At 37.3% G+C, this 18501-nt stretch overlaps 1 protein-coding gene across 1 annotated transcript; it reads left to right on the top strand.

The window, feature by feature from the left end:
* The first annotated feature begins 6137 nt into the window (after positions 1 to 6137).
* LOC121376201 lies at positions 6138 to 13237 on the top strand. Its single transcript, XM_041504020.1, has 5 exons — positions 6138 to 6293; positions 9229 to 9397; positions 10165 to 10275; positions 11314 to 11380; positions 13111 to 13237. Exons 2-4 carry the CDS (start codon positions 9229 to 9231, stop codon positions 11373 to 11375), a joined length of 342 nt encoding a protein of 113 aa, XP_041359954.1. The 5' UTR covers positions 6138 to 6293; the 3' UTR covers positions 11376 to 11380; positions 13111 to 13237.
* The last annotated feature ends 5264 nt before the right edge of the window (positions 13238 to 18501 follow it).

Below are 18501 nucleotides of genomic sequence, written 5' to 3'. Positions count from 1 at the left end.
ATTATTGTTGTTATTAATTAACTACTGCGGCAGTACATTTGTCAGCGTAGGTTAATACAGATTCCAAAGTGTATTGTGTTTTTGTTGTGTTTTCTAGTGAACTAAACGTGCTATAATAATATATACTTTATATAAGATTTTATCTCTGATCATACCTAGACGAGCCACATTAGGGTATAACCGCCCGTTATGTAGAGATCTAATAGATATACAGTTAGGAGAGATATTTGGACAATCCTGTTTCATTCAGTTACGGGTATTATAGAATCCCCGTGACAATAAGTTTGACCAGTATATCATTAGCGCTTTGCTTTTTTTCTTTCTTTCTATGCAGCCCCGATTGCTCCCGATTTTTCCACAAAATTTGCATGATTCGGCTTCTTTCCCGAACTGCGTACGTATATATTTCTTTTCCTTGATACGTTTTGACGTCATAATCAGTGCTTCACTATATGCTTTGACGTCACAACTGTTAAGCAACTTCAAACAATCGTAACTAGTATCCATTCAATCGGCTAACCATGGTGGCAGTCATGTCGACAACTAACTTACGTCATCAGCGATAACTACGTCACAGCTATGATGTAACGTTGCCTCTTCTTCTCAAATTGCAAACTTGTTTTCAATAACAGTATCGTTTGAAAATCTTCCATAAAATAATAAAGATTGATAATGGGTAATACATAGAATACCCAACTCGCTACTCGGCAATACCGTTTAACTTTCACTTGTGAACTGATGTCCAGCAATCTAATTAAAATGAGCTCCACTGATTAATAACTACTGGCAGACCAGCAGAGCTGATTTCAATCAGACTGGGATACCAGCTGCCGCTACCCCAAGGGCTCATCGTTTTGACTAGTAGTAGTCAGGCGCGGTTGCAGGGGGGAGAGGGTTTGGGGGTCTGCTCTACTCAAGCTAATTTTAGTTTTTTCACATTTATTTTCCGAACTAGCATGTCTGGCAACGGATATTTGATATGCACTATACCACAGACAGGAGAGCACATACCATGGCTTTTGTTACATCAGTTGTGGAACACTGACTTTCAGAACGATAAATAACCCAGTGGGTCCACCGACGAGAATCGATCCCAGGCCGGTGACGCATCAAGCGAGCGCTTTATTTACGTCTCGTCCGTACCGAGTATGAAGTGTTTGCATAATATATGATGATATAACAACATTATGATATGCTGTACCGAGTTCCTTTAAAACCAGCTGGTACATAAATTAACTTGGCACCTTCATAGAATCATATCTGCATTAGATCAACATTTAAAATTAGGGAAATATCTGTCTTTATTAATAGAGGTAACAAATAAGTAATCGTCTTATTGCATGGCTTTTTAAGGAAATAAGAAATCTTCTTATTGCATGGGGTTTTTTTAAAGAAAGATCTGTTTTGATTAATAGGACTGCCAAATCCTGAACCAACAATAATAAAAAGCCTCATAATCGTGTTGCAATCACAGAATCGATGACCTACCAAGGTCATATGTTATCATTTATACTTTACCACACGACAAACGGCGCAAACATTTTGCTCGTATAATAATAATAATAATAATAATAATAATAATAATAATAATAATCATCATCATCATCATCATCATCATAATAATAATAATAATTAATTATTATTATTAATCAATTAACCGTAATACGTTGCAAACGACTCGCATTATACACGTAAACCGGGGCAGTAAGTCTAATTTCCGCCTGGACTCGTACACAAATTTGTAATTAAAAAAAAAAAAATGTTCATGTACTGATACGAAAATATTTGTGTGAATACTTTTCAGTACAACTGGCGTCAGTAGAAAACAACACGTACTTTTATAGCTACAAGAATAACATCTTTTTCTAGATGTGTATCGGAAGACAGGGATAGAGGATTAGAGGGGGGCATTAATCCTATATATTCTATAGAGAATGTTGAATGTTGTTCTGTCAGAGCAATATTCAATATTGAATGCTGAACGTTGAATATCGAACCAACTTCCGGTTCCCTGTAATTTGATAGTTTAGATGTCTGTTTTTAAAATTAATCTGGTTGTTATAGTGAAAAATTATTTATGTGGATCAAAATTAGGTCAAATTTTAAAAACATTTTTTTATTTCAAATGATCAAATATCGCTTTAACCTGCCATCGTTCTAAAGGCACACTGGTTTACGTTTAGGTGAAAAAAACAGAAAAAAAAAAGTCTAATTTATTTAACAACAGCACTTATATATATTTTCTGCAGCATATTAATGTGTTCATCAAAGCCTACTGGATGTCAAATATGTTGTTATTCTCACATATAATCTTAGAGAAAACACGCCACATTTTCCCATTATTTCATTCATTCATTGATACTTACTGTAGTGCTTATATCCAATTAAGGTTCAAGCACGCTGTCCTGGGCACACGCCTCAGCTATCTGGTTAGTTATTAGTGGCTAGTGAGAAAAAGGTCGGTTTAGTGACCGTACGCCTACTCATTTAGTCATTAAATTCGCTCATGAGCCAGACCCTGACATGTAACTAATTGGTATCACCTGGGCGGGCAAATTATCATGGATGGTAGCCAGTACTGGGATGCGATCCTAGTATCTGCCAGCCTTAAATCCAACGACGCCCGGCTCTACAAATGACCCGTCTGCCCTCACCATTTCAACATTGTCTGAGAGATAAAAATTAAAACAACACACAGATGCATGTATCCTGTTTGTGCACTTGACACTCGTATAACATTTAGGAGTATCACATGTTGATTTCATTTAGATAAACAATGCGAGTACACCGTAAACCATAATCTGCATAACGCCGACTGTTAATAGAAACTGGCACTTCTGAGCAACAACAACATACGTTTAGAAAGCGACAAAGTGTTTATTCTGACGTAACAGCTGGCTGACAAACCTTACTCTGCATTACCCGTCTCGGTGTCCTCGGACTTGTGTCAAGGGCACGTGTTAAAGGGACAGACCCTAATTTGCAAACACCACAGCATATTTTTCACTTATTAGAGCCGTTTATGATCACTGAAATCAAACATTACTTACATTTTAATGTTTAGGTTATCCATTTCCGTACAACCGAAGTTTTTCTGGTCATCCTGGTGCTTCTAATACCAATTTGTTGTTTGCATTTTTCATATTTTTAAAAACTCACGTGCGTCTGAGAAGTAGCGGTTTATTGATTCGAGTTATATAGTATTTTTAAGAATATTTCCCGGTCACAGACTCTTCTTTCACTCTATTGTAACTTTATCCAAATAAGTTACAAGTTTGTAAATTAACTAAACTTAGTGTCCATTTTGTACGAGTTAAAACTAGGATCTGCGCCTTTAAATAGACTTTATTATGACTTCCGTGACTTTTAGAAAGCAGTTTCCATGTCTTTTAAAATATGTTCTTTTTTCATTCAGTTGTTTTACTATCACCAACATAACCTAACGATATTAAAACGCATTCATGCAAATCTGTTATTTCTTTATTTTGCATGCATGGGAATAAATTACTTATCAGACAGTTGTCATTTTTCATAACTTTCCATGACCAAACTCTCAAGTTCCATAACGTTTCAGAATTGCCATCATCTGGGGCGTAGCCAGAGAGGAAAAAACGCCGATGCAAACCCAGACCTGTAAAATAAATATCAGTGTCATGGGGAAAATAAACTAAATCTGGGGGAATTCCTCATCTGCCTCATGCTGGCTACGCCATTGATCACACGTAATATGAATCCTGGGCTACAGAACATCGGTACAAACTGAAAACTGTCACAATAATACGTCTTTCTGTCTGATATAAATTTGCATTCTCGCGCTGATTACTTATTTGTTACATATATTAATGATAATAAAAAAAAAATTGTTTGACGACACCACTAGAGCACATTGATTAATTAATCATCGGCTATTGGATGTCAAACATTTGGTAATTTTGACATATAGTCTTAAAGAGGAAACCCGCTAAATTTTTCCATTAGTATCAAGGTATCTTTTACATGCACCATCCCAGACAGGATAGCACATACCACAGCCTTTGATATACCAGTCGTGGTGCGCCGGCTGGAACGAGAAATAGCCCAATGGGCCCACTGACGGGGATCAATCCCAACCCGACCGCGCATCAGGCGAGCACTTTACCACTGGGCTCCGTCCATCACCCTTATATTAATCAAGACAGATCTTTCGTTAAAAAAGATTTCTTATTTCCTTAAAAAGCCATGCAATAAGACGATTACTTATTTGTTACCTCTATTAATAAAGACAGATATTTCCCTAAAATTCCATGCAATAAGATAGAAAAGAAAAAGAACGACCATAAAATAAACTTTTTCATCTATTCTGCATGGGTATGTAGTACATGTACATAATTGATTTTTGGGATATTCCACGACTAAGCAAACCCCCACAACAACAAGCAGCAACAGTAGCAATAGCAGACAAATATCATTTATATTCATTTACCATAAACAAGACATTACTTACCACGGCCTTTTGTGTACCAATCGCGGCGCACTAGTTTGGATGGCGGAAATCCCGACGAATCTTCCGAGGACAATCTCTCCTACGACATAACGCATTTCAGGCGAGCGCTCTACCACTGAGCTACATTCTGACGTTACTTAGTCTGTGTATTCGAAATTGGGTTCGCGATCGGCTGAGAACCCGTTCTCGTAACACTACTGTTCGAGGTAACAAGTGCAGATCCAGGATTTTGTAAAGGGGTTCTAAAACGAGCAATTTGACTTTCTCAAAAGCAAATGAGCCTAGCTCCCAAGGGAGGAAGTTTTGTAAAGGGTTTTGGGAGGCGGGGAGGAGGGGGGGGGGGGGGATATTTCCCCAAAACATTTGATATAAAGATGCTTAGAGACGCGTTTTCAGGTCAATTTAGCTTTGTATATTGTGGATGATAAATAAAACAAAACAAAATAGTAATTAAAGGGGACACATCAAATGGGTGGGGGTGGGGTGAGGTTATCACGGGATCCATGTGACCCCGCCACCTCTGGATGCATCTGACCCCCTCTGGATCCACCAATAGGTAATGTGGAATTTGAGAATGCCTTTTCGAAACGTTTAGGAACATGTTCCCTGCGCCAGAACAGAGTTTCGAATACACGGAGTATTTTTAAAAAAATCGATGAATGGCATGTCATGTGGTAAAAAAGACTTGATGAACTATTCTAAATATTCAAAAATAAAGTATATATTTTACAATACTAAAATATTAACCATATATAAGATAGCAGTTTTAACCGTTGTAAATTATCTTAACCTTACTACATTCATGACCAGTGTTTAGGTGTGCACCATCATCTCGTGAACTCCCATATAAAACATTAATCAGGGGCGTGTGCAGGAATTTGTGTAGGGTTGTAAATTGTGGCGATCAGAATTTATGTATATAGGGATTAAAAATAGGAAATAGCTTTAAAATATAGACTAGATATCGTCTCCATAACCGTTATTTCTCGGAGGTGTGTGCGTTTTTAAAAATAAGAAAAATGGAATGCGTGGTATTAGAGACACCAGGATGACCAAAAACATTTGGGATATACAAAAATGGATATTCTAAAGAATAAAATTATAAGTAATGTCTTGTTTCAATGATAAAAAAAGAGTATCTAATAGTGAAAAATACACGGTAGTTTAAAAACTAGAGTGTGTCACTTTAAGGCTGGTCGGTGCTGGGTTCATATCACAGTAGTGACTCCAAGAAGAAGAATACGAAGTTTGTTTTGTTTGACGACACCACTAGAGCACATTGATTTATTAATCATCGGCAATTGGATGTCAAACATTTGATAATTGTGACATATAGTCATAAAGAGAAAACCCGCTACATTTTTCCATTAGTAGCAAAGGATCTTTTATATGCACCATCAATTAGGCAGGATAACACATACTACGGCCTTTGATATACCAGTCGCTATGCGCTAGGTGGAACGAGAAATAGCCCAATGGGTCACCGACGGGGATCGATCTCAGACCGACCGCGCATCAAGCGAGCAGTTTAGCACTGGACTACGTCCCGCCCTGACTCTTAGTAAAATACAGAGTTCATATCTCCGTGATAGGACGCAGTTAACACTTCCATAAAACCAGCTGCTACATTAATTAACGCGGCACCCTCACTTGCGATAGTTCAACACTTGAAAGTACCAGTGTGCAAATTTCAATTAACTGCCGTGAACTTCGCGCAAATCGAGATCGCTAAATCCGGAAACGATAACAATAAAAAGTCCCATACTTGTCTAGCAGTCACAGAATCGTCCAGTTTTGTTGACACAACAAGGTAAGAATATTTTTGTTTTATATTTGCATAGTTACATGGTTTGTCGTTCTTTTGTTTGTTTCTTTTCTGTTCTCCCTTCTTTTAAGACTACAAATAAAATAATGTTCTAGAACACGTGTACAAATTAAAACATACCTGCACTGCTGAACCATTGAAAATCTGTGCATTATCTTTCAATAAATTATTCCAGTTTGGGAGTTAAAATCCACTTTGGACTATAGAGGAACCGCTTTAAAATTAACTACATGAAATATAGATTAAAGAGTCTATCCTGAGTTTGCAACCATTGCAAGATGTTTTTGACTAGCTGAGTCTTTTTGGCGATTAAAAGTACACCACTAGAGCACATTGATTTATTAATCATCGGCTATTGGATGTCAAACATTTGGTCATTTGACGTATAGAGATGACACCCGCTACATTTTTCCATTAGTAGCAATGGATCATCCCACAGACAGGATAGCACATACCACGGACTATGATATCCAAATCGTGGTGCACCAGCTGAAACGAGAAATAGCCTGATGGGCCCACCGACGGAGATCGATCCCAGACCGACCGCGCATCAAGCTACCACCCGCCCCAAAATTACATATTAAATATATTTTCTTGTCTAGACAACAAGTTGTATATATCCAGTGCGTTTACAGTTCTGTGCTAATTTTTTTATGGCAGTTATTTTTCATTTTTTTAAACTTTAAAACATATATATACTCAGCGTCACTACTGAAGGGGACCGGCCTCGGTGGCGTCGTGGCAGGTCATCGGTCTACAGGCTGATAGGTACTGGGTTTGGATCCCAGTCGAGGCATGGGATTTTTAATCCAGATACCGACTCCAAACCCTGAGTGAGTGCTCCGCAAGGCTCAATGGGTAGGTGTAAACCACTTGCACCGACCAGTGATCCATAACTGGTTCAACAAAGGCCATGGTTTGTGCTATCCTGTCTGTGGGAAGCGCAAATAAAAGATCCCTTGCTGGTAATCGGAAGGGTAGCCCATGTAGTGGCGACAGCGGGTTTCCTCTCAAAATCTGTGTGGTCCTTAACCATATGTCTGACGCCATATAACCGTAAATAAAATGTGTTGAGTGCGTCGTTAAATAAAACATTTCTTTCTTTCTATTGAAGGGTCACTCATATTGTTAGTACTACACATGTTAACGATACCCGTCCAACACACTAATTATGAAAAAAAGGAATGTATGGTCTTCGTGGATTAGGCTCAGAGTGAGGTTTCCTAAGTAGCATTTGGATTTCAGTATGAGTAATGGTACTTCCAGTTAGAGGCCACAATACAATGGTAAAAGTTATGCAAACACATGTATCACCCCAACAAATGGGTTGTCTCGACGCACCCATGTCTGAAATTCTGTATGTTGTGCCCGTGCAATGCGTTCTCACCATGGGTATAAAAGTGTGCATGATTGCCATCCACATTTACACGCACACGTTTTGTACATTGCTGGTAAAGATTATAGACAACATATTTCACATTTTTGCAAAGATTTCTTCATAAACGTTCGAACATGTCCTGGGCCCCGCTTTGCAAAACGGTCTTAGCGCTAAGATCACCTTAAGTGCGTAATGTATAAAGGTAATCTTAGCGCTAAGAACACCTTAAGTGTGTAATGTGAAAAGGTCATCTTAGCGCTAAGATTGCTTCGTAAAACGGGGGCCTGCAATATTATTATGAACTGCCACATGTGTTACACCTCAGAGTTTTATATGCGACACACGCACTGTCACGGGGATTCTATAATACCCGTAACTGAATAAAACACGATTGTCCAAATATCTCTCCTAACTGTATATCTATTAGATCTCTCTGTAACGGGCGGTTATACCCTAATGTGGCTCGTCTAGGTATGATCAGAGATAAGATCTTATATAAAGTATATATTATTATAGCACGTTTAGTTCACTAGAAAACACAACAAAAACACAATACACTTTGGAATCTGTATTAACCTACGCTGACAAATGTACTGCCGCAGTAGTTAATTAATAACAACAATAATAACAACCCAGAACTGATCACTTAATTAGTTAATCTCTAGGTGTCTAGTTTACACAATATGCTAATCACTTCACGGTGACACAACACCCACACGTGTGATAATTGAGAAACGCTAACACACACACGTGCGATAATGGAGAAACGCTTCCAGGGTAACTTAATTAATAAAGGAATTACAATTCTATTCCTATCTGGTTAATTTTTAATTAACCCTAACTACTCATTCAATAACCTTGTAATACAGAATTAATACTGGTACCTATCACAATAAAGACAATAACCTACAGTTTACCTAGGTCCTCTAGGATGACTGGCTAAGCTTTATATAATTATTTAGGACACATCAAGGTTATACAACAGAGCAGAAAAATATATTTACTACGTCCGGACTGAACTTATATAGATCGTTCAGTGGACGACGTCCGTTTCCCCTGGATACTTCCAATCGTTTCTCCTCGATATATCTAAATCCTAGCTATTTATTCAAAACTCTCAGAGACAGCGAATATCGCCTGGGGGTACATCGCGGCACCGAATCCCTACAAGTGCTATTTCCACCGCGACCAAGCAGTATTTTTTTTCTCAGATCGTCAGACTTAATGTCGCCAGTTCCCTAAAGATTCCATGGTCGCGCGGAGGTATTACGTAACTACTGGCCACATGGCCTCCACATCTGGCTGGGTGTGTATTAGAAACTGCACACGGCCGTCGCGCAGGTATCACGTAACAAGTTGCCCACCTGGGCTAAGTGCATTTGGAACTGCACACGGTCTTCTAAAACAATTAATATCGCCACAGGCGAAAAGAAATTAAGAGCATGTACCGTCACACACACACACACACACACACACACACACACACACACGCACACACACACTTAACTGTTATGTGTATTTTCACATAATACTGTGTTTCAGATGAGGATTGCTCTAGTTCTAGCGCTCGTTCTTCTGATATCAGTAAGCAGCAGCGACGCCTGGGGACGTCGTGCATGGCGCAGATTCAAACGCATCGCTGTTCGAGCAGTCAAAAGTTACGTCATCAAAAAAGTCGTCGGAGCTGCTATAGTTGCAGTCGGCAAAAGAAGTAATAAATAAGCGTGAATGTTTAACGATGAAACCTAAATGTAAAGAATTAATATAAGATTAGCTATTAAAACCTGCCCCAGCACTGGCCACTTTGGGTGGGGCGAGTAGGGGCGGACCTTAGAAAATATTTCAGGATGAGGGATAATGGAAAAAAAGCACATGGACCAACCCAATGAAAATTTGCAGAAAAAGACAAAGAAAGAAGGCACTTGGATATATTAAGGGAGTACGGGTCCCGTGAAATCCCTCATTGGGTCCACCTCTGGGAAGGGCAGGGAAAGGGCCGCAATTATTATATTATTTTCGGTGAGACTGGAGCAGTATTTAACTCTGACATAGTTTTAGAGAAAAATTCCCCTTCATATTTCCATCAATAGCAAGGGATATTTTATATGCACCATTCCACAGACAGGATAGCATATACCACGGCCTTTGATATACCAGTCGTGGTGCACTGGCCGGGCTGTGTTCCAAGAGGAACATTGACCTATAATGCGTCAATACAAAAACAAATATTGATTATGATTGTTTTTCTTTTAGTGTTATGTATTTATTTACAGTTAAGAAAATGCAAAAGGTTTAACAACAGTATTAATAAACAAAAATATTTTATTTGATCAGTTGTCCAAATTCAATATTCCTGTCTCCAACACATCCACTGAGGAATCTCGGAGGATATGCCCAAGACAATACTAGTCGTGCTTGAACCTTCAGTGGATGGAAGCACGAATCAAATGGCTGATTGATTGATTCAATGTTTTTAAGGTGCGAGCGACTTGGATACAAATATGGATGGTGTGTTGGACAAAGCGGAGATCGAGTCGATACTTAACACCAGAGATGCCCAGGAATTTATCCGTGTCGCTGATGAAGATGGTAAAAAAAAAAGTTTAATGATAAAACCTCGGGTTCAGGAATATAAGATTAGTCACTAAAGCTGATGAAGTCAAGACGTTAATTATCTCACACTCCGACTCTTACAAACCCAAATCCAACAAACCACACCCACACCCACACTCACACCCACGCCCACGCCAACGCCCACACCCATACTCACACCCACACCCACACCCATACTCACACCCACACCCACACCCACACCCACACCCATACCCATACTCACACCCACACTCAACGAGTGAAGACCAAGAAGAAAAAGAAAGGGGAAAAAAGAAAGAAAACGAAACGAGAAGATTCTTTTTTTTTTTTTACAAAAAATGACATTAGTCATGTCTAATAGACACTATAGATATATATATAGGAAATCCAAAATGGTAGCCATTTTTGTTTAAATATTACGTCTTCATATATAGGGGAACTCTAATAAGAATTTACAATTGCCAAGATGGTAAGGTATATTAGCTGGGGGGAATGGCTATATGATAATAGGGAATTAACAGGCCAAACATTGCAACCGGTAGTTCAGTATTACAGTAGGTTTTATGACCACCAAAGATCTTGAAGGACGATTGGGGTCAGAAGTGAAATTTGAAAGTTGACGGGTGTTTTTTATCAGTAAATCGTAAACAGTAAAAATGACTAAAAACAAAACAATAACAACTGTATGTATGATCAACAGAATGAAAGAGACTGACAGAAATAATGTTCCACAGTGATTAATCGACCTTCCTGGAAATTGTCAAAATCGAGAATGACGCACGGGGCAACTGTGTGATGCACGTGCAAATTATGGAATGTGTTTCGGTGTACTGAATGTTCTTTACTAGGATGTCTGTGGTCAAAACTTATGTTCGGTCTATTAGTTGATATTAACATTAATATTTTAGGTTCCCATACTTTGCTTGTCGAAATAAATGTTTAATTACCATTGAGACAATTTGTGTATATATGTTCTGGGGTGTCGTTAAACTTTCTTCATTTATGAACATTTTGTTATTCTATTTTTATTGCTAGGCGACGATGAGATCAGCATTGACGAATTTGAAAAGGCAGTGAAGCAAATAGAAAACCTTTAAAAAAAAGTAGGTATTATAAGTACAGTAAGTACTGTAAATTGCGACAGTCCGTTTATTTAAAATAACTAAAATAACATCATAGGATTTTATACTTTTGGGGGGGGGGGGGGGGGGGGGGGGGGGGGGGCACCACACTAGATGGAGGAAGAAGCACTTCCTACGAGTCTTGTTGTAGGGCGACAGGTATATATCAACTGTGAAGATAAAATATTCCCCTCCTCAGATGAAAATCAGATATATAGCTGCCCGTTTCCTCCCTCCAGTACTAGTAATAGTATAATAATAATAATAATAATAATAATAATAATAATAATAATAATAATAATAATAATAATAATAATAATAATAATAATAAGTAAGTAGTAGTAGTAGTAGTAAAAGTAATAGTAGTATCATAGTAATGGTAGTAATTAGTAGTAATAGTAGTATTATAGTAGTAGTTATTATTATTAATAGTAGTATTATAGTAGTAGTAGTAGTAGTAAAAGTAGTAGTAGTATCATAATAATAGTAGTAATTAGTAGTAGTAGTTGTAAAAGTAGTAGTAGTATCATTTTAATTGTAGTAAGTAGTAGTAATAGTAGTAGTAGTAAATAGTGGTGGTGGTAGTAGTAGTAGTAGTAGTAGTAGTAGTAGTAGTACTAGTAAAAAGTAGTAGTATTAGTAGTAGTAATAGTAGGAGTTGCAGCAGCAGCAGCAGTAAACCTATAGTACTGTCGGAAATAGAATAAAAATGATTTTCGTCGATTATTTCTTACATACTAAACTGACAAGTAAATATTGTGTAAATACCCATTCAATGATACTTTACCTAATTTAGCATTTACTTGTTTGGGCTCTCACTGATGTACAAGGTGGTGTTTACTCTTGAAATTAAACAGTAAACAGGTGATTTGTGACCTTTATTGGAACAGACTATAACACATTTTGATCGATATGTGTCAATTTCATTTACCGGGTACCCTTAAACAAACTTTTAATTTAAAACTGCAAGTTAACTGATTATTTTGAATTGCAGCATATATTATTAATTATGACTAGCATATTTACTGAATATAAATTCAATATAAGTACATTAGACATTTACACAATCTTGCAACAATTTAAAGGTGCTATATAATGCGAGCTGTGATAAAGATTCTCCAATAAAAGCAGTATTTTCAACCAGTAGATAAAATTATTTCCTATAATCATTTATGGGCATATTGTTAAAGGCGTCTTCTTTAAATGTTAAATCAAACGTTTATTCAAAAAAAGAAAAAAAGATTTGCAATAGCTGTCATTGGGTAACATTGAGATAGCACCTTTAATGCCGGTATAATGGATCGTTATAATGGCTCTTGACAGTTTTGCTCAAAAGTTACTTAAATAGGACTACAAATATTTTGTTTTGGAGAGGGACAGGGGCAAACCATCATTAGAAACAGTCCCTTACATATTGTAACAGCAATGAAATTGACACATGTTGACCAAATTTTTTTATAGTCTGTTCCAATTAAGTGCACAAATGACCTGTTCACCGACATTTTTCTTTTAATTTCAAGAGTAAACACCACCTTGAACATCAACGAGCGCCCAGACAAGTAAATGCTAAATTAGGTAGACTATCATTAAATAGATATTTACAAAATATTTACTTGTCACTTTAATATGTAAGAAATAATCGACGAAAATCATTTTTATTCTATTTCCGACAGTACTTTAGTCGTGATAATTATTTTATGATTACTTTCAGGTCTGGTGAACCGCAAACGAGTCATCATCATCCAGTAACTCATGCTTAAATTATACTTGTGCTGGGGTGAATATAAATACACTCCATTTTTGTTTTGAATTATTGTAATAAAGTGCAGTTCAACAAATTACTAGTTTTAGTCTTTAATGAAGCATAAACGGATTGACGATTAAGCGGCGTTCTCATTATTACAGGTGGGGGGGGGGGGGGGGGGGGACGTAGCCCAGTAGTAAAGTGCACGCCTGATGCGCGGTCGGTCTAGGATCTATCTCCGTCAGTGGACCCATTGAGCTATTTCTTGTGCCAGCCAGTGCACCACGACTGGTATATCAAAAGCCGTGGTATCTGCTATCCTGCCTGTGGGATGGTGCATATAAAAGATCCTTTGCTACCAATGGAAAAATGTAGCGGGTTTCCTCTCTATGACTGTGTCAAAATGACCAGCCGATGATTAATAAATCAATGTGCTCTAGTGGTGTCGTTAAACAAAACAAACATTATTACAGGAAAAAAATTGAAACAAGATTTATTAATCATCGGCTATTGAATGCCGAACATTTCATAAGTTTTAGTCTTAGAGAGAAAACCCGCTACATTTTTCCATTAGTACCAAGCAATCTTTTATATGTACTATCCAACAGACAGGACAGCGCATACCATAACCTTTGATATACGAGTGCATGTTACGAGAAATGGCCCAATGGGCCCACTGACGGGGACCAGACCAACGTCTTTACCGCTGGGCTACGTCCTGCTTCTCCATAAGGACGATGTTCTACATTAAAACACGGTGACCCTCTATGAACTATACTTATTGTTTGTTATGGAAAGTTCTTTGCACAAATCTGTAAAACCACCAACTGTAATCGCCAGTTCTTTGCTGTACATAATAAAATGTTCTCATGTAAGGTCGCTTAATGAGGTCTGGGCTGAAGCGACATACCCTTGCCCAGATGTACATGCATATTAATCAGGCCCGTACGAACCGGGGAAGGGGGCACGTGTCACCCCCCCCTCCCCCCTCCCCACCCACTCCACTTGTGAGCCTTTTTTTTTTTTTTAGCATATTAATGTTTGCCATTGTAACCAAAACCCGATCCGTCAGTGCCCCCCCCTCCCCCCCCAAAGTCGTCCCTACGGGCCTGTTAATGACACTCAACCTTTTTTTCAAAACATACCTTTTCATGATTAAACATAATACAGCATTACCCCTCGTGTGGCATTATTTCTTAAAACATCAAATAGCCCATGATTAATAAATCAATGTGCTCTAGTGGTGTCATTAAACAAAACAAACTTATTTCTTAAACAACTAAGACAGAAAAAAACGTGCCAAAAGATTCAGACCCCATTTTCAAATTTTACTTTCATTTTTGTTGTTCTTTCCTGAGATTGATACCAAACTGACTTAAAATACAGTAGGGGCGGGACATAGCCCAGGGGTAAAGTGCTAACTGGTGTGTGGTCGATCCCTTGGGCTATTTCTGGTTCCAGCCAGTGCACAATGGTATATCAAAGGCCATGGTATGTACTATCCTGTCTGGGATGGTGCATTTAAAAGATCCCTTGCTACTATTAAACAAATCTAGGAGTTTCCTAAGACTGTCAGACATAGCAAACGTTTGACGTCAAATAGCCAATGATTAATAAATCAATGTGCTCTAGTGGTGTCGTAAAACAAAACAAAATACTTTTTTCATACAGTGTGATTTAGCAGTTCGTAGAGGGCTCTAGTGGTGTTAAACCCAACACACTTTAGAATACAGAAAACCTGCGTAAAGACAATACTTTATACATTACTACAAAACGAGTTTCTGATTTTCATTACTTTATTAAGGTGCAATGAATAATGATATTTACAAGAGCAATGCAATTCAACAACTATTTCTGTAACCTCTTGATGTGCGCATTGACCTATGCAACTTGTGAGGGTACACAGTCAACCAGTCTGCATACCTGTGCTTTAACGAATGTAAATCTATAACGAATACTACATAGTGGCATTGGCGGATCCAGGGTTAAGTACCCTTCTTAATGACTTTTTATTTTATTTTTTTTCGGGGGTGAGAGAAAAAATTCATCATCCACAATACATATACACAACACTAAATTGCTCTGGAACTGCCTCTGAGCATCTTTATTGCAATTTGTTATAGGAAGCATGTCATCAAACCCCCTACAGATCTTGCTTCCTTTGCACTTTTTAAAATTTTGGGACCCCATTTTACAAAATCCTGGATCTGCCCCTGAGTGGTCATTAGATGCCATTTATCGTACGAGTTGTTTCAAAATCTAGTTGGAAATATATCAAAATGAGTTACAAGACAAATGACATCCAACAGACACTATGTAGTATTCTATTTTTACGTAACCTCAAAAAATCATGTTTAAAATAAATTTAAACATCTTTTCTGGGTAAAATTAATTATGGCGCTTGCACTTACAGTTCACTTATGGGTCACAGAGCAATTAGTTTCAGCTTAAGTTACATCTCACAGAGCAATTAATTTTATTTCATTGGATGGTGTGGCTGTTGCAATGGAGTCCTCTCCTAGGAGCAGCCAGTTATAAGTCTTTAAATTGATCGACACATGAGTTATTGCCATGTGATGTAAATAGCGAATGATATTCTCACCAACACTGTAAGTAATGTATTTTCAAAACACACTCTGATAATCAATGCTGATAATGGTATATACAAAACTGCTAAACCGTAACAGGATTTTCCACCCAGCTTTCACAAATGACAAAAGGTTATTGGTGTAACAAGATGATTCCGAAAGATGGAAAAATCAAAGGAAAGATTCTAATGTAAAATATTTACATAATAACAAAAATAGGAAGGAATAAATGTACAATGAGAAACAGTCTACTTCGCTAAATACAAAATTCAGAAGCTATATAATATTCATTTGATGATGTAGACAGATTGAATAAAGTAGTTGATCATTTCACAAACTGAGAAAGAAAACATTTACAAATCTCATTAGAAAAGAATAACATGGCAAATATTATTCCCCAGCTAGTTAAGAACTGAAAATAGCTGTGTTAACAGATGATGTACAAACCGGGAGCTTTATTCATAAAACCTCTTGCAGTTTTGCCATCTCACAGTGCAGTGCAAAAACGATTTGCAAAGATGTGATGTTGCTTTAGAAAGTTTTATGATTTAGACCGCTGCTCATAGCTTTATTAAGATGTTATTACTGTATTCTCTTAAATCATCTCATATAGCACTAACCAATGTTTCAATTGGCATGGTCTGTATTCAAATTGGCCTGGCCCATGTTCAAATTGACCTGTTATAAGTAGACAGCAGAGACATTTTAACGTTGCCTTTCATGGCTACTTAATACTGGCTTAACCGTGCAATGAAAATATACAAGTAAGATGCTGTTTTAACTGATGTTACCAGCGAGAAAAACCCACACATACCCAGTTTACATATCATCAAAAGTAAATAATAATTCCGATATTTAACATGCTAGATTTGATGTAAAAGTTTGAACCAAAAATATACGATGTCCCCATTTGTTACCTCTAATGGAAAAAGGACCAGATCATCTGTTAACAAGCATTTTGAGAATACTGCTAAATTAACACGTCCTCTACTAGACCCAAAATATTTTCACATCTCATAAGATCAATGCCATAACTGTGAAAAATAGGTAAATCATCATGAAAGTCACAACATTTCAGCTCAATATCTGTAAAACAAATTTTCATATCTCCCAAGCTCAAAGGCCATAACTCTGTAAAAATAATAATAGGTAAATCACCATAAAGGAAGGAAATGTTATTTAACGACGCACTCAACACATTTTATTTACGGTTATATGACGTCAGACATATGGTTAAGGACCACACAGATATTGAGAGAGGAAACCCGCTGTCGCCACTTCATGGGCTACTCTTTTCGATTAGCAGCAAGGGATCTTTTATATGCACCATCCCACAGACAGGGTAGTACATACCACATCCTTTGATATGCCAGTCGTGGTGCACTGGATGGAATGAGAAATAGCCCAATGGGTCCACTGACAGGGATCGATCCCAGACCGACGGCGCATCAAGCAAATGCTTTAATAACTTGGCTAAAATCACCATAAAAGTTGAACACGATTTGTAACAGTACAAGTTGTACAACAAAATACACAAAAAAAGGTCCAGAAAAGTATATATGTGGGACAGACAGACAGAGGGAAGGATGGAGACAAAACTTAGTTTCCTCCAGTTGGACCAGTAGGGGACTAATAAATACCATCCCCGTATCTCTCAGTAATAAAACATCATGATTAGCTCGGCTTATTCCGTTAGTTTCAAAGTCTGAAGATAGCCACAGAATTAAAGTACCAAATAAAAGTTTCATGTATATTGTTCCTTTGTAAAAGTTTGTTTTTGTTTAACACCACCACTAGAGCACATTGATTTTTTAATCATCGGCTACTGGATGTCAAACATTTGATAATCTGAAAAATAATCTTAAAAGAGGAAATGCATCATCCAACAGACAGGATAGCACATACCACGGCCTTTGATATACCAGTCATGGTGCATGGCTGGAACAAGAAATAGGCCGATGGGCCCACCGACGGGGATCGATCTTAGATTTGAATGTGCATCATGTGAGCAATTTACCACTGAGCTATGCCCAGGCCTACACATTCTCGTGTAATTACCCCCAACATGTATTAAGCATAACACAGACATACAACCTGATTTATAGTTCATACTCGTGTAATTACCCCAACATGTATTAAGCATAACACAGACATACAACCTGCTTTATAGTTCATACTCGTGTAATTACCCCAACATGTATTAAGCATAACACAGACATACAACCTGATTTATAGTTCATACAAATGTACATAGCTATATTCTGAATAAAACATAATAATGTTTCTTCTTTTTTTCACTCCAAAATATGCAAACAACAAAGTCAGTGTTTATAAAACAGACTTTCAAAAAAGAAGGAAAGATAGAAAAACATTAATATGCTTGAATGTCAAGTTCAGTTTTACAAGCATAGGCAACACATGTATTGTAATTCCAAACATGAAACAATTCCTAATATAACATACAGTAAATTAGTAATGAAAGATTTTTTTTTTAAACGAGTCGTGAATGACACTCTATATTTCAAATGTAGACCATTTCATTACTAAATGTACTTCTGTAGAATATGACCACATTTCATAACGTATTACACAATAATTATTGAAATCTTTATTGGCATGAAATCAAGACATATAATGATACCTATAAATATTATGCAGCCACATGCATGTTGAATAAGATGCATGTGTTTGTAACTATTATAACTGTATAGCCAATCTAGGTTTATGGTATACAAAATGATAATGTATAACAAAAATTTATATAAAAAAA

The sequence above is a fragment of the Gigantopelta aegis genome, chromosome 6 (assembly GCF_016097555.1).
Source record: "Gigantopelta aegis isolate Gae_Host chromosome 6, Gae_host_genome, whole genome shotgun sequence".
Taxonomy (NCBI): Eukaryota; Metazoa; Mollusca; class Gastropoda; order Neomphalida; family Peltospiridae; genus Gigantopelta; species Gigantopelta aegis.
Note: the sequence above shows the minus strand (reverse complement) of the source record. Positions and strands in the feature narration are given on the sequence as shown.